This window comes from Solanum pennellii, chromosome 7, assembly GCF_001406875.1.
Source record: "Solanum pennellii chromosome 7, SPENNV200".
Lineage (NCBI taxonomy): Eukaryota > Viridiplantae > Streptophyta > Magnoliopsida > Solanales > Solanaceae > Solanum > Solanum pennellii.
This window is the reverse complement of record NC_028643.1, coordinates 7556355-7584026: the sequence shown is the minus strand read 5'-3', so window position 1 is coordinate 7584026 and position 27672 is coordinate 7556355. Positions and strand designations below refer to the sequence as shown.

The 27672-nt window shown below is 38.4% G+C and overlaps 2 protein-coding genes across 3 annotated transcripts; both read right to left on the bottom strand.

Moving 5' to 3' along the window:
• On the bottom strand, positions 1 to 27227 carry LOC107025653 (1-phosphatidylinositol-3-phosphate 5-kinase FAB1B-like). Of its 2 annotated transcripts, none has more exons than XM_015226416.2 (12): positions 27032 to 27227; positions 25798 to 26484; positions 17302 to 18036; positions 16615 to 16768; positions 13594 to 13938; positions 12258 to 13112; positions 11827 to 12158; positions 8989 to 9112; positions 8745 to 8903; positions 6110 to 7612; positions 981 to 1247; positions 1 to 561 (listed from the first exon to the last, which is right to left on the bottom strand). In XM_015226416.2, the coding sequence occupies exons 2-12, from the start codon at positions 26388 to 26390 to the stop codon at positions 307 to 309; spliced, it is 5322 nt and encodes a 1773-aa protein (XP_015081902.1). In that variant the 5' UTR covers positions 26391 to 26484; positions 27032 to 27227; the 3' UTR covers positions 1 to 306. The 2 variants fall into 2 exon arrangements, with proteins under 2 accessions (XP_015081902.1, XP_015081903.1); XM_015226417.2 differs by having other exon boundaries at positions 25798 to 26479.
• LOC114078100 lies at positions 2926 to 5725 on the bottom strand. Its single transcript, XM_027918745.1, has 2 exons — positions 4577 to 5725; positions 2926 to 4218 (listed from the first exon to the last, which is right to left on the bottom strand). The coding sequence occupies exon 1, from the start codon at positions 5694 to 5696 to the stop codon at positions 4992 to 4994; it is 705 nt and encodes a 234-aa protein (XP_027774546.1). The 5' UTR covers positions 5697 to 5725; the 3' UTR covers positions 2926 to 4218; positions 4577 to 4991.
• Positions 27228 to 27672: the final 445 nt, after the last annotated feature.

Here is a 27672-nt window from a genome sequence, read left to right as displayed (position 1 = left end):
TTCTCATGTAAACACATGAATATACCAAGAGCTTCCATTGAGCATCAGAATGTGGGATAACAAGAAACGAAGACCGACTATTGTCTGTACAACTGGCGGAACGCCCAGAAAATAACAAATTCTTGTATGGAAATAACTCTGTAGTACTACTGCTTTGAAAAAACAAAAGTAATCCTCTAATGATAAAGCAACTACCCAACATTCCTGCACAAAATACACAAAACTTGATGGCATAAGAAAGGATGGATAAAATTATACCAAGACCGGCCGGGGCAATTTTTCTGCACTGATACTTGGGGTATCACTTCATGTAGGCCACTCATCTGGCACCATCAGAAAGTATGTAGACATTGCTTTCCTGAATCTTATTTTGTATTGCTTTGGAGAAATCACCGTTGGGGCTGCATTCTTCGGCCCACCTAGAATACCTGAAGCCTTTACCCAAGTCTCGAGATGCTTGTCCCACGTATACTGTCTCATGAAATCAATAATACCAAGCACCAGTTCCTGCTTCTTCTCATCCACCCCAACTAGTAATGAGTAATCCATCACATCTATTGACTGCAAAACCATAACTCTCTATTAATATAGCAGAGCAGGGACTGAAACATAAGTTGCGTCTAATACTTGTGTTTGAAGAGCATGAAGTCCCACTTTGGACACTTCAACGTATACTTGGTGGTGGTTAACATCGACTAACAAAAAAGTTTGGAGAACCTACTAACAAATGAGAGAACTAGTGCAGTGACAAGGTCAAGTGCATCTTGCAAAAGAAAGGAGAAACAATTAGAAAACAAAGAAAAGATACCGGGTGTGGCAAAGGGAGAAAAGGGGGACGGGTCCAGCAATCATCTATAATCTTTATTGAAGTGAGGAAATAATAAACTAGTAACCCCAGCAAGAACAAAGAAATACAGAACTCTTTATAGAACACAATTTAACGAAGTGACTAGTCATATCGTTGCTGTTTCAAAGCTTACCGCTAGAAATGAAGTATCATTCCACACAGCTCTCTGCAGCAGCCGCTTAGCCTGCGTTCCCACAAAAATCGGAGAAGTTGGCATTGCTTCAATCAAGTTCTGATCAAGTAAAACTTTGTTACTTCCACTTGAATCTGGATTATAGCGTGATCGAGACGACCCTTTGAGGTCATACAGTCTAGTGATGTTGCGCTTAAAAAGAAGATTTTCCATAACAAGCACATCCATTCTTGATTCTTTCCCACCTTTGAGATGCTTTGATGTAACCTAACAAACATCCAACAATGCAGTTAAAAATTGGAGAGCATATAAATTTCAGGGCATCATCTTTTGTAAAGAAAATATTTCAAGGGCAGTGCAAAGTGCAGAAGCTAGATCCATCTTATGAACCAATTTATACTACTTTTTTGGGTGACCTCCTAGTTTTATTTAGGGTACAGCTAGGAACACCTCTGAAGCACAGGACTGACTATGTTGGAAAATTAGCTCAATCAAGAAAAATAAGTGACTTTAAAATGGGAGGCTTAACAATGATAATCTTACACATTCTTCAAATATTTTGACAATAAGAAGTTGCAATAGAAGGCCGGATGGAGATAATAACCCACAGACACAACTTAGTTACTGTTAGAACAAAAATACTCAAGAAACTGATTTGAAAAAATAAAAATAGAGTGAACTTATGAAGTTCCTTGTGTATATTAATCTGCAGAAAGTCTGAATTTATACAAAGAAAAAACATAAACATTAAAACTAAAATAAGAACATGTGCCACTAACTACCATAAAAGGGGGCCACTAACTTCAGAAAGTTGAGCAACTAAAGTTTGACTAAGTCTAGCTAGAAAATAGGAAGCACTAAATTGAAATAAGTAAAAAACAGTAAAAATAATAATAAGCTGAAAAAATGTCAATTGTCTAACACTCCTCCTTGGCATTTTTGTGGCAAACACCAATTCTTTGCCTCGGATCTTCAAACCTTTCCTTTGGCAATGACTTGGTGAAAATGTCAGCTAGCTAGTTCTCAGATGAACAATGAACAAGCAACACTTCATTAGATTGTTGGACTTCTCTAATAAAATGAAACTTGATCTTGATATGTTTAGTTCGACCATAAAACACTGAATTTTTTTAGATTGAAACTGCTGAACTGTTGTCACACATGATCTTGGTAGCTTCTATTTGTTCATGGCCCAAGTCCTTCATCATCTTCCTTAGCCAGATAACTTGATTCACAGCAGATGCAGCAGCTATGTACTCAGCTTCTGCTGTTGATTGAGCTGTAGTTTCTTGTTTTCTAGAGCTCCAACTAAAACAACTTATCACCAAACAGAGAAGATATCCAGATGTGCTTCTGGAATCATCAACTCCACCACTCCAATCACTATCAGAGTACCCGATCAGGTTCATAGTTACTTCAGCAGATGTTGGGAAAAAAATTCCAAACTTGCTGGTTCCTTTAATATACCTTAACATTCTTTTAGCAACTGTGAGGTGTGTGTCTCTAGGCGAATTCATGAACCTAGAGAGCAAACTAACAACAAATAGAATGTCAGGCCTGCTTGCGGTTAGATATAGAAGACTGACAATTAAGCTTTTATACATACTATCATCCTCTTTTTCGGAATCCTCATCCTTGCCAAGCTTCACACCAATAGATATTGGAGTACTCACAGGTTTGCAGTCTTGCATTTTGAACCTGTTTAGAATATCCGAAATGTATTTCTGCTGGCATATAAAAATTCCATCACTGGACTGCAACACTTCCATGCCGAGAAAGTACTTCATGACTCCAAGATCAGTCATTCAAAAGATGTTCTCCATTTCATCCTTGAACCTTTGGATTAGTTCAATTTTGCTTCCTGTCACAAGCATGTCATCCACATAAATTGAGACAATTAAGGACTCACCTGCAGCATTGACTTTCACATAGAAAGTAGCTTCACTTGACTTCTACTAAAGCCAAGTTGGATGAGATGATTGTCCATCCTCTCATACCATGCCCTTGGGGCTTGTTTTAGGCCATACAAAGCCTTTGTTAAGAGATAAACTTGATCCTCTTTTCCAGGAGTTGAGCAAGCAAACCTTGCTACAAGAGCAAATGTTTCCTGGTAATCCACACCGTATTGTTGTGCGTATCCCTTCACCACCAATCTAGCCTTATGTTTGCAAATTGTTCCATCAGGATTGAGTTTTGTCTTGAAAATCCATTTTACACCAATTACCTTGCGATTCTTAGGTCTGTCAACAAGCTGTCAGGTTCCATTCTTCTCGATCATGTCTAGTTCTTCTTGCATAGCTCTTCTCCATGCCTGAGAGTCTTGTGCTTCAGCATAGCTTGTTGGTTCAGAGCTAACCAAGTTACACCGCTGATAGACATCTTTTAAGGATCGAGTTCCCCTCACTGGTACATCATCCACTAGTTCATCTTCTGAAAGTTGAGGCTGCTCTATTGAAAATGAATCAGAATAAGAGGTCTTCTGATTTTTCCAATCCCAACCAGCTGCTTCATCAAACTTCACTTCTCGGCTGAGAATTAGTTTGTCTGATTTCAAACAGAAAATTCTGTAACCTTTGGATGAACTATAGCCCATAAATATGCCTTTATGAGCCTTGTTATCCAGCTTACTCCTTTTTGTTTCTGGAACTCGATAATAACATATACACCCAAAGATTCTGAGATGGTGTATTGATGGTTTGTTCCCACACCAAGCTTCATATGGAGTCATGTCCTGCAAGGCCTTAGTAGGCAATCTGTTCAGCAAATATACAGAGATATTGACTGCCTCAGCCCAAAACTGATTTGGGATCTTTCTTTCGAGCAAAAGACATATGGCCATCTCCATTACTGTCCTGTTCTTCCTTTCTCACACGCCATTTAGTTGTGGAGTGTATGGTAATGTCAATTGGCGTTCAATACCTGTGCTATTACAGAACTCCACAAATTGAGAAGAAGTGTATTCTCCTCCATTGTCAGACCTTAAAGCCTTAATACTAAGATTACATTGATTTTCTACTAAAGCTTTAAATTGTTTAAAAACATCAAAGACTTCACTCTTCAGTCTTATGAAATAAACCCAACACATTCTGTTGTAGTCATCAATAAAGAGGAGAAAGTATCTGTTACCACTCAACGAATCTGTTTTCATTGGGCCGCAAACATCCATATGAATGAGCTGAAGTTTCTGGTTAGCTCTTCGTACTTGATTTGCTTGAAATGGCAATTTTGTTTGCTTTCCCTGTTGGCAAGTTTCACAAACTTGAGCATTAGAAAGAAATTCAGGCATATTTTCCACTAGCTCCTTTTTTTTCATCTCGGCGATGCTTCTCAGATTGAAGTGACCAAACCTTTTGTGCCATAGGTTTGTACATGTTTGTGAAGCAATAGTGTAAGCCTGCTCTGTTATTTTCTCCCAATCAACTGAAAACATTATGTTGCTCATCTTGACATAAAATAACTCTACTCCAGAAGGGTCAGAAACAACACATCACGATTCTTAAAATACAGAGAATAATTATTTTCAAGCATCTGTCCAACACTCAACAAATTTTGACTCATATCAGGTGTGTACAAAACATCAGCAATAGTTTTGATACCTGATATTGTTGAGATAGACACTGTACCTCTGCCTTTGACTTCTAGTGCCTCACTGTTTCCCACTTTTACTTTAGATTTGTAAGTATCATCTAGGAATTTGAACAGTTCAACATTGTTGCACAAGTGATATGTGCAACCACTGTCAAGAAGCCATGAATCAGAGGATTCACTGATTGAAAAGTATGAAACTGCAAATAGTTGCTCTTCATGTGCATCGTCAGCTTCTGCTACTTGTGCTTGCAAAGCACCAGAGGCCTTTGCTCTTGATTTGCAAACCTTGGATACGTGTCCCGTCTGCTTACAGTTGCCACATATAGCATCGACTCTCCACCAACAATACTTCTCCAGATGTGTATTTCTTTTACAATGTTTGCAAGGAGGGAACTTCTGCTTCACATCTCCACTATTGTTTCCTCAATCATGCTTGCTCTTATTCTTTTGGTGGAATTGTTGCTTTCCTTTTTGCTTTTGTACAGAGAAAGCTCCTTCAATGAACTTTTCCCGTCTCATAGTCCTCCTTTGCTCTTGAGCTTGAAGAGCACTCATTAGTTCACCTAATGAAAGTTTGCTCAGGTCCTTGGATTCTTCAAGAGAGGAAATCTTAGATTCAAATCTCTCAGGAAGAGTCACAAGAACTTTCTCCACAATTCGTTTGTCTGTAAATTCTTCACCAAAAAGTCTAATGTTATTAACAATTAAGGATATTCGATCAACATACTTACTGATAGTTTCATCCTCCTGCATACTCAAGGACTCAAACTCTCTTTTTAGGTTCAACACTTGCATTTGACGTGTTTTATCGCTGCCTTGATATTCTTCTTTCAACCTATCCCAAGCCTCTTTTGCAGTTTTGCAAGCCATGATTCCGTAAAACACAGTATCTGCCACAGCATTCTGCGTAAGCGACTTGGCTTTAGATTTCTTTGCCTTCTCTTCGTTGTTGGATTTGATCTGAGCCAAGGTAGGATTTGCTGGTAGAGCAGCAAGTGGTTTATCTTCCGTCACAGTTTCCCAAAGTTCATAGGCTTCCAAAAAAGCTTGCATCTTCACAGACCCGATTTGGTAATTTTCACCAGTGAAAGTGAATGGTGGATTTAAAGGTAGGTTGTTGGATGCCATTTGTGTTGTAGGTTAAAACTTTTTTTTTGTCTTGTAAAATCAACTAGAGGCTCTGATGCCACTGTTAGAACAAAAATACTAAAGAAAAAACATAAACATTAAAACTAAAATAAGAACATGTGCCACTAACTACCATAAAAAGGGGCCACTAACAGCCATAATGGGGCCACTAACTTCAGAAAGTTGAGCAACTAAAGTTGACTAAGTCTAGCTAGAAAATAGGAAGCACTAAATTGAAATAAGTAAAAAACAGTAAAAATAATAATAAGCTGAAAAAATGTCAATTGTCTAACAGTTACAACCCCAGACTGCTTCACCAGAATAATAGTGCTCCACTGCATATGGATATCAGAAAGCTGAAAATACTGATTATAACAATGACTTTGGTTACTTAGAAATGATATACAGCATACCTGGTAGATCCCCAGAATCTTTGCCAAGCAAGTTGGGCTCCCACTAGCTATTGAGTCAGATAAATACTTAAAGTAAGCTGGTGCAAACTTGATAAACGACTCCAACTCTGTCTTTGTTACCTGCTTGATGATAAATCGGTCGTCCAAGGTTTTGGCAAAGAAAACATTGCTCTTCCCACCCTGAGCACCCCATTTTTTGCATCGGCTAAGGGAACGTATGAAGTCTGATTCATGGGGGCAACAAGACTTTCTCAAGGTCTCGAATTGCTTCGCATAATAGCAGGTGACTGTGTACTTAACCTTTCCAGGAGGGCCATCATCTGAGAAAGATATTCGGGCATGCAAAGCATTAATATATGCTGGTGGATCCATGTTTGAGCTGCGAGAACTATAACCCGATGATATGCTTTCGTTGGTAGATCCAAAACTTCTTGGAGATTCCGAAACTACTCCATCCACAGAGTGAAGCGGAAGTAGATTTAATGAATCCAGAAATGACAAAGAAGCTGAAAACTTGTGATTTTCTTTCAGATTTTGAGATTCATCTGACATTTGATTGCGGTAATCTGGTGAGACAAGTGCATATGAGATGATACTTGTCGGCTCATCATCATAAACTGGAATAACAATGTCATTTTCACCAACAGCTGTAAGAAGCCTGACACCACCTTGATGTAGCAATTCGCTAAACGACAAGATATAAACAGGATTATGCTCATTCAATTTAGCAACATATTGTGGATTTGCTGTGATATTCTTGTTGAACGAACGATAGAAATTTGAGAAATGTGCCGTTGCCCAGGTCAGGTAATCTGTGTTGTCAGACTTAGCAGATAAATGAGGTATTTCAGCCCCATTTTTGTCACACAGAGACCTTTCGACATCTGTATTTGCTGAAACTCCAGTCAAAGCAGTAGAATCTACAACGAACGAACCTGGAAATGCACTGCTATGCTCTTTAATAGCCAGGTGGCTTTCACCAGTCCATGCAGCATCAAGAGTGTCGGATAAACTTCCCACAGACGGGAACTTTGCATCTGAAAGAACACGTCTGACATTTTTTCCAGGTTCCAGTACATTACCATCTCCTGTATTTCTTATAGCACAGAAAATCTCGCAGTCTTTCCCGTGAGTTAGGTTCTCATCAGTAGTCAATCTTTCGTGAACCCCATCAGGAATCTGACCATGTCTTCCTTCACTAGATGTTATTTCAGTCTTCACATTCTGAAGAGCTGAATCATAGCTCCCCAAACTTTTTCCAGGTCTCAAAATTGCAGTCCTTTCAGGAAGTTCCTCACTAGAGCTGAGGGGTTTCTCCTTCAGTTGTGTCAAACTGCCCGGAGTTCGGGAATTTTTACCATGAGAACTGGAAAGATGTATCAAACGTCTGTCCCATAGATAAGCATGAAAAACCAACTGCCTTCTCAGTTGATTTATCTCAAGGATGTCAACTGTAGGCTGACCAACTTTGATCTCCCTGCTAAGTGCCTTGCGTAATAATCCCTAGAACAATGAAAACACCAGTAAGAAATAAGTCATTTGGAGCTACATTGCTACCTTACCCAAAAGAAAATGAAAAGGGTGAACAGAGGAAATAAAAGAACCTCCCCTAAATAAGGCTTTAAAGGATATGGGGAGGACCTTTTTGGGGGTTAGTGCGTGCCCACATGCTAAAAATTAACTTTTGAACTATTCCATATTAGGAGGGTCCGTAAGAAACTGATTATCTTCTGCTGTGACTAAAGAGGGATGGTATTGAGCAACCACTCATCCCCAGGGGTGCAGTTGTTGTTCAGAAGGAAACTTGAGGTCATGCCTTAAATGAAAAATTACCACCAAACAGACTTTTAATTAGAAGAAATAGATGTATTTTGAGTTATGGTGCCCTTTACACTGAAGTTCCCAACAGCTGTACATCTACTGAGAGAAACAGCAGCAATTGAAGTGCAGCTCTGAGGAACAGTCCTCCAGTTGAGGGAGTTCCTAATTGCCCCAGAGGAAGGTGGTAAGGTTGAGGACCTAGACCTAACAGTTATATGGGGTATGGTCTCAATTACTCAAAGATTAAGACGCTTTCTTCCTGAGGAGACCCATCAAAAGGAAGGATTCTATATTACACATTTATAATGGAAGAAACCCAACTTCTGGTTTGATGACTAGTCAAACCAAAGACCCTTTCTCTGTTAGAACCAAAAGGACCTAGGATACATGTTCATCTTGGGACTGTAGTCTCTCTTCAATCAGTTGTTTTCCTCTGTTGACTCCTCTCATATTCTTTTTTTTACTGCTAATTCTTACAGAGAACCCTGATCATTTCTTTCTTCTCAAACTTGCTGCTGCATTGATTTTCACATATCTTAGAATGATGGAACATGCCTCTGAATTTTCTCACAAATCATACTGAAACTCTCAAGTTGTTTAAAAAAGTTAAAAAGGTTTGGAACATGTTATCCACACCAAAGAAGAGAGATATTACTTTGGAAATCATCTCTCAAACAGTTGAACTTCAAACAGGTCACTAATCGCTACATTTTAAATAGACCAGATTGACAAATTTGTTCATACATCACTGACAATGCAGATGTTATGACTTAGTATCTCAACAACAGGAAAGAAAAAACAAGTAAGAAACCACCTCAAACTCAGTTTTCTCCTTCTCTAATATTTCTTCCATCTCTGTGATCTGCTCACTTATCTTGGGTGCTTTCAAGCTGCTATCAACAGAGAATTTTTCCAACTTGACATGAAGAACTTTGGACACCTCAGCAAACAACGCATTAGCCCTTCTGCGCACCTTCTCTTGCAGGAGACAAGCACATCAGGAAAAAAGCAAAACATAGAAGTATCAAAACTAACGCAAGAATTTAATCCAACTGTACCTCATCACCTTCTTTCTGAATCCACTCCTGATTATCATAGCTAAATTCGAGTTTTGGAGGTGGGAGAAAGACAGAATAAACATGAACAGGAGCATATCGAAAACAAGCTACCATTTTCCCAAACCTGTGGCAACAACCAAAGATGAGGTGCAGAAAAGCATTGTTTGAGCAACAAGAGAGGGAAATAAATACTTTGTGGGACCATCACATGAATAAATCTAAGAAAGATTAGAACGGAACACCTGCTACACATGCACCATAACCAGAATCGAGCACAAGATAACACAACACCGACTGAGAATATTAACCCAGAATATGGGAAAGTCACCATTGAGAAACTACAAATGGAACAGTAACAAAAATGACAAGAAAACCATACACCTGTAAGATTTTCCTGATATTCCTTTCCTTCTTTTATATCCCTCTCTTCTTAGTTACTCCTCTTTCTAGGGATCTAATGGTTGTAGACCACCTTCTAGTGACTATGTTGAAGAATTTTTCCCCCTTGAGTTCTCCAGTGAAAGGGTTCAAGCGATAGGAAAATATCCAGTTTCTCTAAGCCTTTCCGCTATGTGATGCAACTTATCCTGATATAAGCCTTTTATGCAATGTGATGTTATCCATTTTGTCAAGATTTTTGGAAGCATTCTCTTGTTGTAGTGTTCTCTCTTATTAACAGAAGTTCCTTTTCCTAGCAGGGACTCCATATCTATACTGATAAAATGATGTATTCAACAGACCGCAATAAGAAGTAGCATCACAAGCTCTCTCATAGAGCCATACAAGAAGTCCAAATTGTAAATTCTAGGTCACAGAAACATTCGGAACAAGCAAAAATAAATCAGTAAACCCAATATATAAAAACATATAAAAGTGGGAAAAACAGCACATGGTCGGTACTGAAACCACATTTTACAAGTGTACTCGAGAAACAAAACTGATCTACCGCTATGTAGAACCTAACAATAACAACACCACACAGTGAAATCCCACAAGTGGTGTCTGGGGAGAGTAGAGTGTACCCAGACCATAACCCTACCTAATGGAGGTAAGAATACTGTTCCTGAAGGACCCTCGGCTCGAGTAAAACATATCTGAATAATGAAAAAGGGAAAACAACAGTGGAGAAACAAAGCAACTAATAAGGAAACAGTAACAACCACAAAATAATGGGATAACCTAAACACAATCAACAAGTGATGGTGGAATCAAAAGCAAGACGCTATAAGAAAACGGCTAAACACCTCAAAAAAAAGACGACACTCCATACCTACTAGCCTTCTGTACCCGACCTCCACACCCTCCTATCTAAGGTCATCCTCGGTAATCTGGAGTTGCACCATGTCCTGTCTAATCACCTCTCCCCAATAATTTTTCGGTCTACCTCTCTCTCCTCATACTCACTATGACCAACCTCTTACACCTTTTCATTGGGCATCTACACATCTCCTCACCATCTTGGTCTTGCTTCGCATCTTGTCCACCATAGAGGCCACTCCCACCTTGTCAAGAATAACCTCATTTCTAATTTTATCTCTCCTAGTGTGCCCAACACCCATCTCAAACCTCATTCCCGAGACTTGCATCTTCTATACATCGGAGTTCTAGACTGGCCAACACTCTGCCCATACAATAACGCCAGTCTAACCACTACTTCTTAAAACTTGCCTTTAAGTTTAGGTGGTACCTTCTAAACACACAAGACTCAAGAGGGCCAAGCCTCCACTTCATCCAACTTTGGAGATCATTTAATAAATCTTTCTACCTTAAATGCAATATCACACCAACCAGCACTATAAACTGTTTCCGGGATACTAATGACAGATCTCCCACCACCATTTAAGGATAAGATATTCATATATCTCCCTCGTTCATTAGATTTTCTGGTGCAAAAAATGTTCTGGGCCCTGGTCTATGGTTTTCCATCTCCTTACCACATTCTTCTGATCTGTCAAGGACTCTTTAAGGACAGAGCATATTCATTCCATGATCTTACTGCTAACGCAGGACTTCTCATTATAACAGCTTCTCTTCACCCATACAAACCAAATGGTGTTCCAGCAGTCCATCTAGTAATGTCGGAGGATTTAAAACCAGCATTAAAGTAAATAATATTATCCCCCATCTCTGAAAATGAAGAAAGAAAAGGTTGAAAGCTATCACAGAAGGTGATGACTTAAGTTTAGAAGAAAAAGAAAGGTTTTCCCAGTTGAAAACCACTGGAAAAGACGTTTTACACTCCTAAGAAGTAGGGGAGAGAGTTTTTGGGAGACCTGCCTTGGAGCATTCAGTAAATCTTAATATAAAACAGTCAGGATAGTTGATACATGCTGATGAGCAACATCATCATATTATTCATGCAAACAACTAAAAGCTGAGGATCCATGCAATATTAAGAACCTCAACGGCTCAACCAGACAAAACACTGGTAAACAAAATGATCACACCTATGACCTAATGTCAGTGAGGAGTTTCTCATTAGTAGCTGTTATCAGCAAGTCTATATTAGTCAATTCAAGTTAGAAAATTTTCACATGAAGTGGGGTTAGGCGCCGACTTTAACAACTTAGAAGGTAATGTTTCCACAAGTTTATGTGAAACTGTCTATTTGAAATAACGTACTTGCTTACAGATACCAACTTTAACCATTATACAGGAAATGCGTCTGAGGCTTTTATGATAATTTTACTAATGCAACGGGTTTCTGTCTCTCTACATACTTTACATGATATTAGGTAGCTGATTAAAGAAACAGAGCACTCATCCAAATAGGTGAAAGCATTGCAATCCCAGTGTAGAAAGATGATGCGTACAAATGCCTTACTGGAAACAGCATACCCATAGAACCGGAGACAGTCCCGGTGAAGAAGATGACCACAACTTGCAACCCTGCTCGCTGCTGCATGATTTGAAAAACTGAGTTCCAAAAATTTCCCAAATGACAACCCCCAAGCAGCATTAGACATTACTACCCTCCTGGTTGGAGGAGGGAAACCATTGTCCCGAGGACATCGCAGACATCTGTGCCACATCCATATCTTTCCTTCCCTTTCTCCTGGCAAGATACATTCAGGTAGCTTCTTTACAGAAATTGTGAGGCTGCCTTGCCGATGAGTATAGCAACGAACATGTGCTTCTGGAGGCATTTCACATGAGGGACACCTAAAATTCTGGTGAATGTATTACAGATATCAGAAAAAAGACAAGAATAAACCATGCATGCATAGAATATATCCACTGCAACTTTAAAAGAGGAAGAGAGACATTACCTCATCAAACAACCGGTCCCGTAAAAACCGTCCCAAAGGCATATCGGTAATCCCATAGAATTTTATTCGAGAAATATGAGGTGGCTCACAAACAGTTCCTTTCCAAACACAGCGTGTTGAAAGGCACACTACAATAATCAGTTGGTCGGAAGGTGAGGAAGGATAATCTTGCTGTAGTGACCCTAACTCCTCGAAGTAACTATTATCAAATTCTGGTAGCACCAATTCTGAAGATAAGTGTACCGTGCGAAAACCTCCCACAACATGAGAAAAGCTACCAGTATCCCTCAAGGAATTGCTAGGAATATTAAGTATATAATCATTTCTTGCATCTTCACCTCTGTCTAGTGGAGATGCTTCATGAGGGTCATTTGGAGCCATTTCATTCGTCCCATCAGCTTGATCTGAGAACTGAAGCCTTGAATGATGCGAGGAATTAGGAAAATCAGAAAAGTCGACATTATTTGAGGCAGTTGTAGCACTAGGTAATGAGTTATAACAATCGGGAAAACTTGACTGTTCAACAAGCATTGGAGCACTGTTGGATGGTGATGTAATACCAGACAACGGTTTGGTTGAGGAATGAGATGGTGTGCCAGGGGAATGGTGATCGTGCGGTCTCTGGGCTACTGGTACGGAGAAACCAGGAATGACAGAAATGGATCTTTGCATAGTTGATGGCTTATCAGGCAATGCAACTTTAAGTGGGGACTTCAAAGGGAGCTCTGGCAAGGAAGCACCTTCATCTGCAAGAAAAGATGTCTCCAGAGCCAGGTGATAAGCAGCAAAAACTCCATATTGGATAACACGTTTTATTTTCTTCAAATCGTCCCCATTGGCACCCTTGAGCAAAATCTGAGAACCCACACAATCAAAAAGAGGTCAACTTCCACGCTTTCGAGATTTGCACCAGGAGACTGGTCAAGAACAGACAATAGGTGCACCATTCTTGTTTCACATTTTCTAGCATCATAAGCATAAATATTACCTATAAGCAATAGAGGACATGTGCAATGCCTAAGTCAAATAATTCTAACTCAAATAATTTACATACTCATACTACTTGATTATAAAGAAGTAGAAATCATATTCACATCCATATCCTACCAATGAGTATGTTCTGCCAAAGGATCAGTCTTTCTTCTTTTCTTAAATTTTTCAACTATGAACAATTTTAGTTACTCCTTGTTAAGTCAACAAAAACAGAAATATTATCATGCCCGCCATAAAGAGATAGGATATACAACCAAAACCAATAGAATGTAATTTTCCACATAATTCAAATTTATTTCATGTTCCAGCTAATAACATACAAGCCATCAAACATGCAACTTACAGTACAGCCAAAAGGCTTTGGGCATCCTTCGAAAAACATCAAGGTCTTTGTCAGTTTCTTTCCAGCTTGCCCAGCACTACCATGCTCTTCCACAAACTTATCAACATGGAATGAATCACAGTACCCTAACTTCGGCGTTGTAAGATTATCAATTGAAGAGACTACTTGTGCACCTGTACAACGGGCAATACGCTCTAAAAGCGGCCGCTTCACATTGAGAACTAGAGATATGTTTTTCGCAAGCAGGTATTCCTGCGCAAATCGAGATACTGATTTCTCTACTAACAAAATGTTTGGATGATGAGCATCAATCTTTGCAACAGCCATCTTCAGATGGTCCATTTCCTAGAAGAAAGAATGATCCAAGTAAAAGTGATGAACCAAACAGTGTTAATCCAAATAAAACTGATAACCCAAATAACGCAATGTTCCTTTATTAGAAAGTCTTCTCTCCCCGGTCAAAACCAAGATTACAAGAAACTAGAGCATTCTAGCAAATCTGAATGGTTTGATAAAACAAGAAACCAATGACATACTGTAGATATTTGCTTCAGTCACTGCAGCATCTTTTATCATAATAAATTGCTTAGTTTTAGGATGAACATACTTTTGAATCTTTAATTTCCATTAGATTTTTTTAGTTGAGTTATTTTAGTGTTTTTAAATTTTTGCTATACATATTTCTGCAGATTATGTTTAAAATTATTGAGAGAGATTTAAAATTATTCCTCCAATCTATTTGCTGCACCATCTTTTAAAAACCAATAGTAGTCAGAGTTTCACTAGTCCTATGGGATCTGTGAGTTCATCTAAAGAACCATTTTCAATCCGCTTTTAACCAATACTAATTTTCAACCTATTTTCAAACATGGCAAGCTGCAATATCTCTTTGAATGCCCCACAAACTTTCACAGGTGAAATCTATCAGATTTGGTCAGTGAAGATCAAATCTTATTTTCTTAGTGGATCAAAATTGTTTATGGACTATGGTCAAAGTATACAATGTGGGTTGACCGAACCCCAGCCGTATCCTGCACCCACACCCGTCACATGTCGATAACAAAAATGAAGAGTCCGCGCAACTTAGGTTGAAATTTGCTTCAGTTACTGAAGCATTTTTTTAATTTAGCATAATAAGTTGCTTAGTTTTAGAATGAATCTACTTTTCTTAATTTTAAATTTCTAGTAGATTGGTTTAGTTTGTTAGTGGTTTTTTTGAATTTTCATTATGCATATTTTTGACAATTATGTTTTCAAGTTGTCTATTTAAAGCCCTCCATGCTTGATAAAATTATTCAAAGACATTTTTTAATTATTCTTCCAAATTCTTTTGCTGCACAATCTTTTTAAAATCATACACATACTCCAATAAGAATGACGGGCACCGTAGCACCTAACTATCATTTTAATTGATCCCTTGAAAAAACTATTTCTCCCTCAGTCTCTAATGTCTTATCTAGTGAATACTTAGAAAGGACATTGTATAAGTCATCAGAAGAACCAGTCTACTATTTTGATGAAGGACAAGCAAAACCAGAACAAACTGATAACAGAAACAGAATAAAAAGAACTTGTAATACCAGAAATTTAAAGAATAACATGAACTACAATGCACATACAAGAGACCTCCCTCCTTGAGCCTATCTCATTTGCATCACTACATAGACTCACTGACCAGCTTTCCCCTGTGACCTACATCCTCTTATTTACATGCCTTCCTCATCCCGCCCCCCCACACAAAAAAAAAAAAACAATCCTTACTACCCTTCTACTGTGACCCAACTTCCCCGTATCATATTTTTTTATGCTGCAGCAGGTACAGTTGCAACATCTCAATAAAGATGATTAAGCTGATCGACAACAGGTATGGCCAACAAAATTCAAATTTTGGGGTAAACTAAGTTTAACTAGAGTATGAGGAGGGAACTTTCTGAGTTACCTTCATCAAGGGATGTAACTCATAGCCCATTACTTGTTCAGTACTAGCTGGAAAGGAACTAATATATATTTTTTTCTTCTTTCTGTCTAATTTTGGCAAGATCAAAAAGTAGATGATGTATGAAGTATAACCCTCAACTTTTACCTTTACTTCTAGTTTATTTGCTAAGCGAACAAGGGAAATACCTCATATCTTTCCACTCTGTCCCCCTCCACCTATTGTTCCTCCTCCTAGCCAAAAAAGAGAGAGAGAGAGAGAGAGAGAGAGAGAGAGGGAGAGGAGAGACCAACGAGATTTAAAAATTTCCCAAATTGGAGGTACTACCCAGCAAATAAATGTATAGGAAATGAATCCTAGAATTCAAGAAGATCCCCAAAGCAATAGCAATGATAGTGTACATATTAGCTCCCCAGCTTCTTTTAAATAGTTCAGTTCTGAATCTTAAAGGAAATGATTCTGTATCACGGTTCAGCCATTATCTTTTCTTTTGGATGATTATGGTGTCCAGAATAGCTTTTGTGCACCACGACTAATTCCACGGGATACTTGTCACCTCCCACCTGCAAGACACCTCATGGCTCTCAACCACTTCATTGACCACTAACTCAAACCCTTGGGTACATTCAGCCATTATCTTATCCATGTATTTCAATCATTAATTTTGTAATTTCGTAATCATGCTATGTATAAGATCTAAAGCCAATTCAAGGCTTTTCTATGCGGAAAAGGCTCCTACAGTTTTATTAGGTAGATATGGTGTGATGTCATGTACATGGAAAAATAACTAACAAGATGGTCCATTTAGCATAAATGCTTCATCTCTACACAAACTTAAAAAAGGTCTAGTGAAGGATAAACAGTGATATGGAGATATCCTCTCTTTCTAATAACCGTGATGTCCACGCCAACGTGCACACACCTCAACTAATTCCACGGAATGCCTGTCCGCTCCCTCCAGCAACAGGGAAGAAACAATCATGTGTTCAAGGTCCCAAAGATCCTGCAGTCTGGGGGCCAGATAGCATTTCCGCATCCTATCAAGTAACTAAAAATATCAATAAAGAATTGGATTGAGTGAAGACCTGCTGCAATAAAGTGTCAAAACTTGACAAGTGATTAGCCACCCTTTGATATTCCAGTGCTCCTCCAAGAATTAGGAGTCTAGGCTTTTTGAATTTTGAGTTCATTCGTCGGTGCGCCACATTTTTCTTACAAACAACGCCTTTAACCACCATACTAGTAAATAGCATAAAGGAGAACTTTATCAGCAGAAGGAAAATAAACTACCAAAACTTGCATAGTATGACCAATGATTTAATGGAAAAATGAAGCACAACAATGGCAGAAAACAAGTAAAGAATTATTCAACAGGACTGCCGAATCCTGATGGAAAAATTAACATATGGCACCAATTCAAACACCTCATTTAGAATCTATGCATGCGTAAAAATAAGCAACTTGAAAGTTTGACTCCTGCATCGCAAAGCCTGCAGTTATTTGGTTGATAATGAGAAGCAATTTCAGCGCAGTATAGGAGTCTGATCAAAGACAAATAGGAAGTCCATAACTAAAATAAATAAGCATCAAGTTAGAAAGCAGGGAGAACAATATATTAAGCTGCAACGTTGCAAAACAAGAAAATTTTGTTTGCATATGAGGTGTTGAAATTAGTTTTTCTATGTAATTCTTTTATAGAGAAGATGAAAAGAAGGTATATGAGAGTTTGGGTTAGGTCACAATAGAAATCCATATAGTCGGGTGTAGAAAACCTTTCTCTACGATGTCCACTTGCAATGCATTTAATCTTCACATATCCACAAGGATCCATTCCTCCATTCTGACTCATGTCAGGCTTTAGGAGTGTGGCAGCTTCCCAGGATAAAGATGTGACTATCTCCGACCAACTCTCATTATTATCCTCCTCAGCTGGAGGAATATGTTCAACTTGCAAAAGCTGCACAATCAAAGATTTAAAATGTCCATCAACCACATTTTTCATTGCCTTCCTATGCTCCGCGGTTGACCTATTATGGTACTCTCCACCAGCTAAGTTCCTTGATGAATCCATATAACCCCATTCCCCTGGCGCTTCTTCACTACAATCATCATCCTCATCAAATGAAAGAGATTCTCTATCATCCTCTTCTGTTTCTGGCTCTGGTGGCAACCAGAGTAAATAACTACTCTCAAAATCAACAGGTGCATTATCTGTGTCATTCACATCATAAGGAGGAGGCCCTTCATGCTCGACACGATTGATACAAATATCTATTTCTTTTGCAAGTTCTTCCATCCCTTCTGAGTTCTTCCATTCACAGTTCTCTGTCAGTGATGAGGAATTTACACTACTTGATTCAATCTCAGCAGGTTGATCATTGTTTGGTCCACAGATATCATTCATCTCCTTGTAGTTGAAAGCACCACAATAGACATCTGTTGCAGTAAAGTGTCTTGGCTCAGAATGTGATCCACAGACACCGTAATCATCATCTTCATCATCACTCCTGCCATAACAATGCTAAGACAGCTAAATGAAACATACACTGGAAAGAAGATATTAGTCTAATAACAATACATGAAAGCAAGCAAAATAAAGGTCTGATTCTAGTGTCTCGTCTATCTTTCATGACAATACTATATACATGATTGGCCCATACATATATCCAACCTGCCACTCTAAGTGTGCACCACAAAAAGTAGAGCTCTCCTTTCCTGGAAAGCACAGAGTTTAATGAACAACATAAACCTTGCTCAGGATCCAAATATGCCGTTAGTTATAGGTTCCTAGTACTTGGATAATATAAGGCCGGGTTATTATACCTTTGTATTATCGTTTTGGTGCTAAGTGTAGCCTTGAGTTTATATAACCTCTTTATGACAAGATCCAAATTGAGAATAACAGAATTAAGTATTTTTAGCAAGAACACTCTACACCTAGAGATAACAAATAAATCACCTTTTTCTTGTTCGAGGAGACTTTACATAGACTACAATACACGGCACATGAACTGGCATATGCACAAGGAAGCACGCTCAACCTCATATGAGCTCAAATTTGGGTCATTTATTAATAAACATACAGATCGGACAAGCTATTGTACATGGCTTGGGGTACATTACTGTTGATTGATTATACAGATTTCCTTGCTAGATTATAGTTAGAACAGGAATAGGAATAGGACTTGTATAGTATCCTATGTGGAAAAGGATTGTAACGTAGTGTCTATTAATAGGGCACAATTTATTATGTAACAACACAATTCAATAACATTTTCCTCCTTCATTTCTCACGAAGTATCAGAGCATTGGTGATAAAACATCTAGGATAAGAAAATACAGTCATCGTGCGCTAATTTGTGTCCTCTGCTTTTCCTTCAGTGTTGTGCAAAAACCAACAACACCACGCAATCCGTCATTGATCGGCAAACAAACCCCAGTTAGATTTTCCAACATGTGAGCCAACCCTACACCACAAGCCGCCAGAAGCTAAGGTTCCAGCAAACGAGTAATGATAGGGGAGCGCATGATGAGCTCACTTCGTGAGTCATCCCTGCCTTTAAATAGACCAGTTGTGGAAAGAGTAGAAGAAGATGTTAAAGAGTTGGAGCTTGGGGTCTTTCGGTGATCTCCTGCTAACAGGCATATTCCACAATCTAAGGTAAGAATTTAGGAAGTTTTAAGTCGATTATACTTGATTAATGCTAGCCTAACATCTACAATCATTTGGATTTTTTGTCAAGAAATCTCAATCTCCCCAAGAATTCTTCAAAGTAGAGATTTGTCTTCAAGAGGTACTTCCACCACCCAATTTTCACTTGTATATAAATGAGTATGTTGAAGATGATTGTTAGTAGAAACCATAGCAAGATTGGAGTAATAGTTGAACCTTAAAAGTGGATATTGTCGAACATGGTCGAGTAGTTGGGAAGTAGATGAATACTTGGGGGTTATAAAATGAATACTTCAGTAACTAGAGTGACACTAATAACCCATTTTTTTAATGCTAAGGATGGAACTCATGGAGTTGGATTACGATTTTATTAGGAGATGGATGTTTTTTTTAATGAAGTTATTAGGAGAGGGATGTTTGGCATAACTAGTAAAGTTGTTGTCATGTGGTCAGGAGGGAGGTCACTTGTTTGAGACGTGGAAACACCCTTTTACAGAAATGCAAGGTAAGGTTGCATAAAGAGGACCCTCATGGTCCAGCTCCTTCCTGGAACCTGCGCATTATTAGAGATTGGTGCAGACCAAAATTGCATCATTGAAAGGATTATCCCTTCCAAGTATATTGAAAAAAGCACTTCACGATTATTATCCGCAACAAGAAAAAGACTTAAAATAAATTATAAGCTCCACAAGAGGCACATATGAAAGGATGGAATTTGTTTAATTAATGTTTTGTAATAACAAGAAGATATAAATGAAGAAATAATATTAGGGATCCCTTTACAATCCAAATGAAACCATATATTGCCGAATGGATGGCATTCACACCACTATATTAGGAAAAAGATAGAAAAGACGGAAAAGTGTAGAGTGACATTTTCAAATGACGTGATTTTCAGATGTCCTCTACTTATATAAGTTGAAAGCCTTAAGTAGGCCTTAGAAGTGTTAGACTAATCTTAACTTGTTCATATTATCTATTTTACACGTGTGCAAATACTAATGCACACCATTTATTTTACATGTAGCTGATAATTATTACACATAGTAGCTTGTTGAACACGAATCATTCTCGTGTATATCTTGCTAATTTTCATCCATATTTTGACTTGCCTTGAAAATAGAATTTTGTCTTTTAGTGTTTTGAAGATTTTTGTGCCTTTGGCCATTTGTGGCTTGTCTTGTTGATGCATAGTTGTGTGTAGATTCCCTTGGAGTCCACCTTTTTGCTTGTTAATTGTTGAATATTTGTTGAGGAGTGTTGGCACTTTCCTCCTTTTGATTAAGATGTACATATCTTCATAGCTTTGCTCACTAATGAGTTAGGATTCGGTATCTAATAATTCCATTATCTTGTCATGATCGGTATCTTTATTGAGACTTGATAAGGTTTCCTCAAGCCTTTTTTAATTCTTCCTTTGAAAGGTCGGATTTTCTTCGTGATGAAGAGTTGGAACTAACTTATCATCATGGTCTATTTGTGACCATCCTTTAATTCTGATGGTCTTGCTCAAGTACTTGATCCTTCCAAACACATATATAAGAGATTCTTCTTGATATAAAGAATTTAATTCAATATTTTCGAGCAGTGTAGAGATATTTTGCTTTACTTGAATTTTTTCAAACTACATTACAAACTTGGTGACAATACTAGTGTATTTCCACTAAATTGGATCCACCATTCGTAAAACCATCGGAGAATTACTACATTTCTCATTTCTTCAAAATATTTAATGAACCAAGCCTGGTTGTTTGGCCCAAATTCATAAAATTGTACCAAATCGTCTTGCAATCATAGAATCCGACATGAATGCGGCAATGAAAGCGAAGGGTCCGCACAAGTTAAGTCTCCTCATCAAAAGGGGCAGCTCGAACCCCGGTGCATTACTGCCCATCCCCTATCTATTCATTGGGCTTTGCACACTCTCTCTGGGGTCGAAGTACCTAAATACCTGGACCTCAGGTTAGAAGGCATGCGGCGAGGGAATAAACGCTTCGGGAGATTGAGATTTTTTTTCATTGAAAACAAAGAAGGCCGATGATGGGCCTATGGTGCGTCATTTATTTTTATAGAACGAAGAACTAGAAATGGTCCTGGGTCGTACCATTTTTTCAACTGTCCGCTGCAAAATCTGGTCTAGAACTACAATGTCTCCACTATGCAGCGCTATGAAAGAGAAAAATAATTTTGCCTCACTAAGCCTTTTCACCTATTCTCTTCCTTCGGTCTTAACTGAGCCACCAAAACATAGATGGTCCAAGAAAGGCAGTCTAATCTATATTTGTAGAACGAACAAGGCAAAGATATTTTAAAAAAAGAAACTCATGTTATGCGAAGGGTCCGGGAAGTGCAGGACCACAACGATCTTTTGTATGCCACCTTACCCTGCGCGGTTGTTTACATTACCCAAAGAAGAATAAAGGAAATTATTCCACCAAATTAACAGCATTTTCCTATAACAGTTTTGCAGGTATTATTACCAATCATGGCTCTTCATAAAGGATATGAAGGTTTCGAAGTACTAGACCTTTTAAAACCATGTTATACCAATCAAAATTATGTAGAGACGGAAGATCCGCTAAAAACTCGAAGGTATGATGCTTTCATATTAATCGATATTGATTCAGTAAAAATAGATCACAATTAGCACAAAAAAATGATCCAGACGTATTCAATTTTCAAGATTTACCATCAAGAGAATATTAAGCCCTTTTTGGATTATTTGTAAATCATCTACATACCCCATTCTCGCATCAATATCTAATCCAGGAGTGGCAAATGGCGCCAAATTGGGTGGATTGGATTGGATTGAATATGAACTAAGCTAAAATGGATTGGATCACAATTCACCCATGAAACATGAAAAACCAAATGAATAACTGAAAATGCAAGAGGACAGACAACTCATAAGCGACGTCACCAACCGTTCGCAAAATCGTAAATGTCCATCTATATACACAAGGCTAAGCTTGCCCCACCTCTCAAATCTCATCATGCCCTTCATTGGGGACACTCGAAGGAATGCTCAATCACCAACTCTGAATCTCAGAGGTTGTCGTCTACGGTGCTTATGACTGCTTTGAGATTACCTGAGCCTATCCTGAATTACTCGAACTCTATCCAAAGCCTCCTGAACCAAATCAGTACCACACGACCTAGGCTCTGAAGAGTCAAATCAACCAACTGAAGAGCGACAACACCTACCATATAAGGCCTCGAATAGGGCCATATGAAATAGTAGAGTGGTAGTTGTTTTTGTACACAAACACTGCCAAAGACAAGAACTGGTCCCATTGACCTCCAAATCCAATACACATGCCGCAACATATTCTTCAAAACTTAAATAGCGCACTGTGACTGCACATTGATCTGCGGGTAAAAAGTTGTGCTAAGATCAACACGAGTACCCAACTCCTTCTAAAAGGTCCTCCAAAAGGTGGAAATGAATAGAGATCCCCTATCTAAATAAAACATAATACTACATCGTGAAGACAAACTACCTCTTGAATATAGTTGTGAGCTAACCTATCGGCACTAAAAAAACTGAATACGAAGGAAGTGTTCTACTTGATCAATAGATTAACGATGACCCAAACGCTATCAACACCTCTAGAAGTTTGAGGCAACAACATAACAAAGTCCATAAAGATACGCTCTCACTTCCACTGTGAAATAGGCAACCTCTTGAAACACATTGCTAGACCTTCACCTGTTGAGGGCTAGTAAGACTTGGTAAAGATAATTACAAGCCGATCACTGGACTTCACAAATTTTGAAATGTCTCCGAGGGTTTCTTTTCTTTGAAAAAGTGACAACCAGTCACAATGTGCTTGGTCCTCTCATTTAATACCAAATTTGATGTGATATTAAGGGCTTTTTGGTTATCACACACAAGGATCTCAACAACTATTTATCCGAACTATAGCTCATAAGTTGCTCCAACCATTGCTTGATATCACCAAATCAAGCAACTACACTCTGTTTCTCACTCTTCCATGACACCAATTTAACTCTTACCAAAACATAATATTTGAACGCAAAATGTCTATCAAAGGGTGTCCCAATCAGCGTCGGAATATCCAATGACATGCTCATGGCCTCGATTCTGCTTGATCCTTAGAGTAGTCCCTTGCCTAGAGCTAACTTCATATATGGAATAATACAAATAATTGCATCGCAATGACTATAATTGGGGGGGAGTCATACACTTACAACATCGTAAGAAAAGAGAGTCAGGTCTAGCCACTATGTGATAATTCAACTAGATCGCTAAATTGCTCTCCCCCCCCCCAAAAAAAAAAAAAATTCCTGGCAAGAGCTTAGCATTCGGTTCCATAAGAGTGCCAATGGGTCTAGAACCTATCATTTTGGACTCTTCAAAAATGTCTAAGGCATGCTCGCGTTGCGAAATAACAAGTCTCATTTGGACTGATCAACCTCGATAGCTATAAAATACTCCATTCAGCCGAGGTCTGTAGTCAGGAAATGTTGAAAGAGATGTTGCTTCAAATTAGTGATATCATCCTGATTATGGCCGATGATAATGATAAGGTCAACATAAACCACCAAATAAACATAGCTTTGGTGCAAAATGTCAGTAAGACGCCGAGTGATCAACTCCAATACAAGTCATGCCAAAGTCATTAATTATTGTATTGAACTTTCCAAACCAAGCTTGTGAAGACTATTTCAGATCATAGTGTGATATGTGTAATTGTCATACAAGGCTATTTAACTCTGCTACACTTCTTTTGCAAGATCACCATAGAGAATACCATTCTTCACGTCCAACTAATGAAGAGACCAAGGGAGAAAAGAAGTCATACACAGAAAAGGATGAACAAATGCTATTTTAGCCATTGGAGGGATTACCGATGAGAATTTGGAATAGAGAGAAAACACTGCTAGAAAACTCAAATCTACTGAAAATAGTGTAGAGATTGTCGAAGAGTGCTCTAAATTTGAAATGATATATATGGACCATCCCATTATCAAGAAACGAGTAAATATTCAACAAGAAAGCCGCCCAAAAACTGGTCATAGTAGGATCACACGCCAGCGCATGGTACTAATGTGGTCGCTAGCACCGTAAATCTAGTTGCGCATGAGGGATATACAACAGGTAACAATGGATGGGCTTTGGTTGCTAGATGTTGCTAAACCTTGTGGTGGTGGTGGATTTTCCACAACAACAATGTAAACGAAGAACGTTGTGAATAGTCACCGCAATTTGCAACACGACTTAGTAACTTCTATGCTAGTCTTCATAATTACTCCACTTTCCTTCCTTGCTTCGGTTCAACCTCTCGAGTACATCCCTACCGCTGAGTGCCTGAGTCAAAGCAACTCTGCCTTATTTTTGCGGATGACGCAAACATTGAGTTAAGTCCGATGCAGCGCTTTGCGCGTCCAACGAAGTTGAACTAGTAGAAGAAGAGAAGAAAGAAGTGAAATTTTGCATAAATTGAAGATCGTAGTCCCTTGGACTTAGCCTCTTAACGATTGGGTTCTAGTGGCGGGCTCTTTGGTCGTTCGGACCTATATTTGGTAAAAGTGGTGGCATGCACGAGATAACAAGGGACTTTAAGAAGGACGTGGTAGAGATGATAACCGTCACGTGTGCCAAGCGGGATCCACCATCGGTTGGGTTTGAGAGTCGTGTGATGGCCTGGGTGACTACCCATCACGGTTCAAAGAGCACTTTTAGACTACATTAGTGAATGTTAGCCCCCCCCCCCCATCAAGCAAGAAGGAAGCAGCTCTTCCCACGGCGGAGTCATCATTGACTAGAAAGATGCACAATGATACTTTTCAAAATAGAGGCTCACGCGCCCACGTGATGTAGATCTCAACGAAGAAGGTTACTTCGACAAGGCGCGTGTAAAGTTTTCTATTGGTGAAATTTTGTGGTTTATAGTCTATGGTGGTGTTGGTTTTCGCACAACACTGACGGATATTGGGTTGACCCAAAACAGCCCTAGAAAGTTGCCATAATCTGACACACAGGCGTTATTTTGACCTAATTTTCTTTCACTGGGTGTTTTCACCAATACTCAAATACCTTACAATTTGTTATCATCAAGAACCTCTGGTGTTGGATGTAGATTTGGAACTTTAGAATGGACTTCACCGCTTCTATTTTAAATGGAAAGAGGAAGCCCCGGACGTACCCTTAGTTTCGTCTCTTTATCTAGTCTAAAACGAAAAATAGAAAAAAGAAAAAGAAGCCAATTTTTTTTTCTATGGACCCCTTCCACATGTGAGAAATATAAGTGAAAAATATTATATCTACATTATTACTCTAAGCCCCATTTATTGACAATACATTACAATCCTTATCGAAGAGGATTCTATATTCTATTCATGTTCTTATTCTAATTCTAACAATCACATCTAATGATCAACTAAGATATAATGTATGGTGTTCCATGTGTGGATATAGCAACATGCAAAATACGTTTGGACCATATATTAAGCAACATTGCAGCATAAATGCAATTCAATGCATCAGCAAACCAGCAAGACCGGCATAAAGGAAATGAAATCTCGTTTATACATTCTATTAGTATGTACTTATGAAACTAATTATGGATACCTGTAGCAAGAGATAAAATGACTGAATTCTGGATTCCCCATAGATGTTGCTTGATCTTGCTGGAGAGCTGCCTGACCCAACTGAGCTGATTGAGATGCACTTTGACATGAGCTGCATGGTACATATTGATATGGTCCTGTGGGGTAAACAGTTGAACTACCGCTACTACCACTATTACAAGTACAGCCAGACTGGCTGCTGGCCAAACTTGTTGTGGAAGGAGATGGACTGAGTCCCGGACAAGGAAGGTTCATCCTACTATCAACCGTAGCTAACCCCTGCTGCCATTTCTTAAAACAGAAGCTACATACTCTAATCCTGTCTCCATCTTCCTGGCCGGCCTTGGGCTCCTCATTTGAGACAGGAATAGAGTTCGATGCACATTTTGCACAGAAAACTCGGCCACAGAGACGGCAATGATGTCGACGGTTAAACACAGTAAACTGAGAGTCACACTCATAGCACACCCTACAGCTCTGGTCGGGCATCCAGAAATCTCTGGACACACTCACCTGCGCCTCTGTCTTTCTTGGCATCCATGATTTTACTACGTCAACTATCTCAGATAGCTTCTTATTTTCAGGCGTGTCCATGAAAGCAACTTCCAGACTATCATGCTCATCATTACCTAATAATCATCTGTCACAGCTCATGCTACTACCAATATATATCAGTCTCCAATCTACACTGCATAGAGAAAAGAGAACTCAAACCTTCGTCTCAATATTTCAGCACATTCAGATTATCATACTTATCACCACCTATTAATCATCTTCTACAGACTCTACAACTGTTAATTCATATATTCTTCAAAAAGTAAAGAATTGATTCTCAAGCTTTATTTAGGATATCTCACAGCAATGTTTCGTTAGCCTAAGACTATTTTCTTCAGACACTAGTGAAGACTGCTTTTAATATGAAACAAACCAGTCACAACTAAAATAGGGAAAAGATAATAAAACACCCAAATCATAGAAGAATATCAATCAATAAGCTACAACTCAATCAAACAAATTTACAAAAAAAAAAAAATTAATACAGTACAAATTATATTTTCTCCATCCCAATCCTCACTGTATAAGTTCAAAGAATTGATTTTAACTCAAACCCTTTTCAAGATTTAGTAAACTAATCATTCCCACTGCAAATGCAATTATCAAACAAAACAAATAACAAATTACACTCCTTCCATTATAACATTATATGTAAAATAACTACAAAGTAGTAAGAGTACATTTGTTAGAAAACCAAACAAGTGAAACTTCCGACGAACCCACCACCGGCCACCGCTTCTCCGGCACGCCACCGCCTTCTGTTTTCCGTTGGATTTTTTTTATTTATTTATTTTTTCTGTTATATTATAGAGAGAAAACGTATAGCAAGAAAATGATTTAAGTGAATCATTTTTTTGATAAATAATAATTGAGTAAAAAAGAGCGCCACGGAAATAATGTTATGACGACAAAAAGATAGTTGGGACACAAAAAGAGAGTGATGATTTGGGGGTGTGCATGCATTTCTTTCAACCTTCATCTTGCCACGTGGTCATTACAAATTTTTTAAAGTTTCGCAATCTAATTATTCACAGTTTTAAAAATGCACATTTACTTAACTAATCAAACTTAAAATATCTTCGATTTAATTCATAATATAACAAGTGATCTCAATCTAATATAAAAGTATGAGTCTTTTAATAAAAGATTGAGAGAACTATCAAAAATATCTTTCGAACTTGATGAAATAATTTAAGGGGTGTATTTTACTCACATGTTATATGATCGAGGATACATTTAAGTTGAGATAATCAAGTAAATGAGTGTTTTTAAGGTTGTTTATAATTTGAGAATAAAACTAAAAATTTACGCGAAATTTGAA

Excerpts from the sequence above, each read along its gene's own strand:
- LOC114078100 (XM_027918745.1), bottom strand. The coding sequence starts at position 5,696 with ATGGCATCCAACAACCTACCTTTAAATCCACCATTCACTTTCACTGGT.
- LOC107025653 (XM_015226416.2), bottom strand. The coding sequence starts at position 26,390 with ATGGACACGCCTGAAAATAAGAAGCTATCTGAGATAGTTGACGTAGTA. Across the intron at positions 18,037-25,797 it reads CATTTTATCTCTTGCTACAG|GAGTGATGATGAAGATGATG; the intron begins GTATCCATAATT and ends TTGTTATGGCAG. Across the intron at positions 13,939-16,614 it reads TTGACACTTTATTGCAGCAG|GAAATGGACCATCTGAAGAT; the intron begins GTCTTCACTCAA and ends TCTTTCTTCTAG.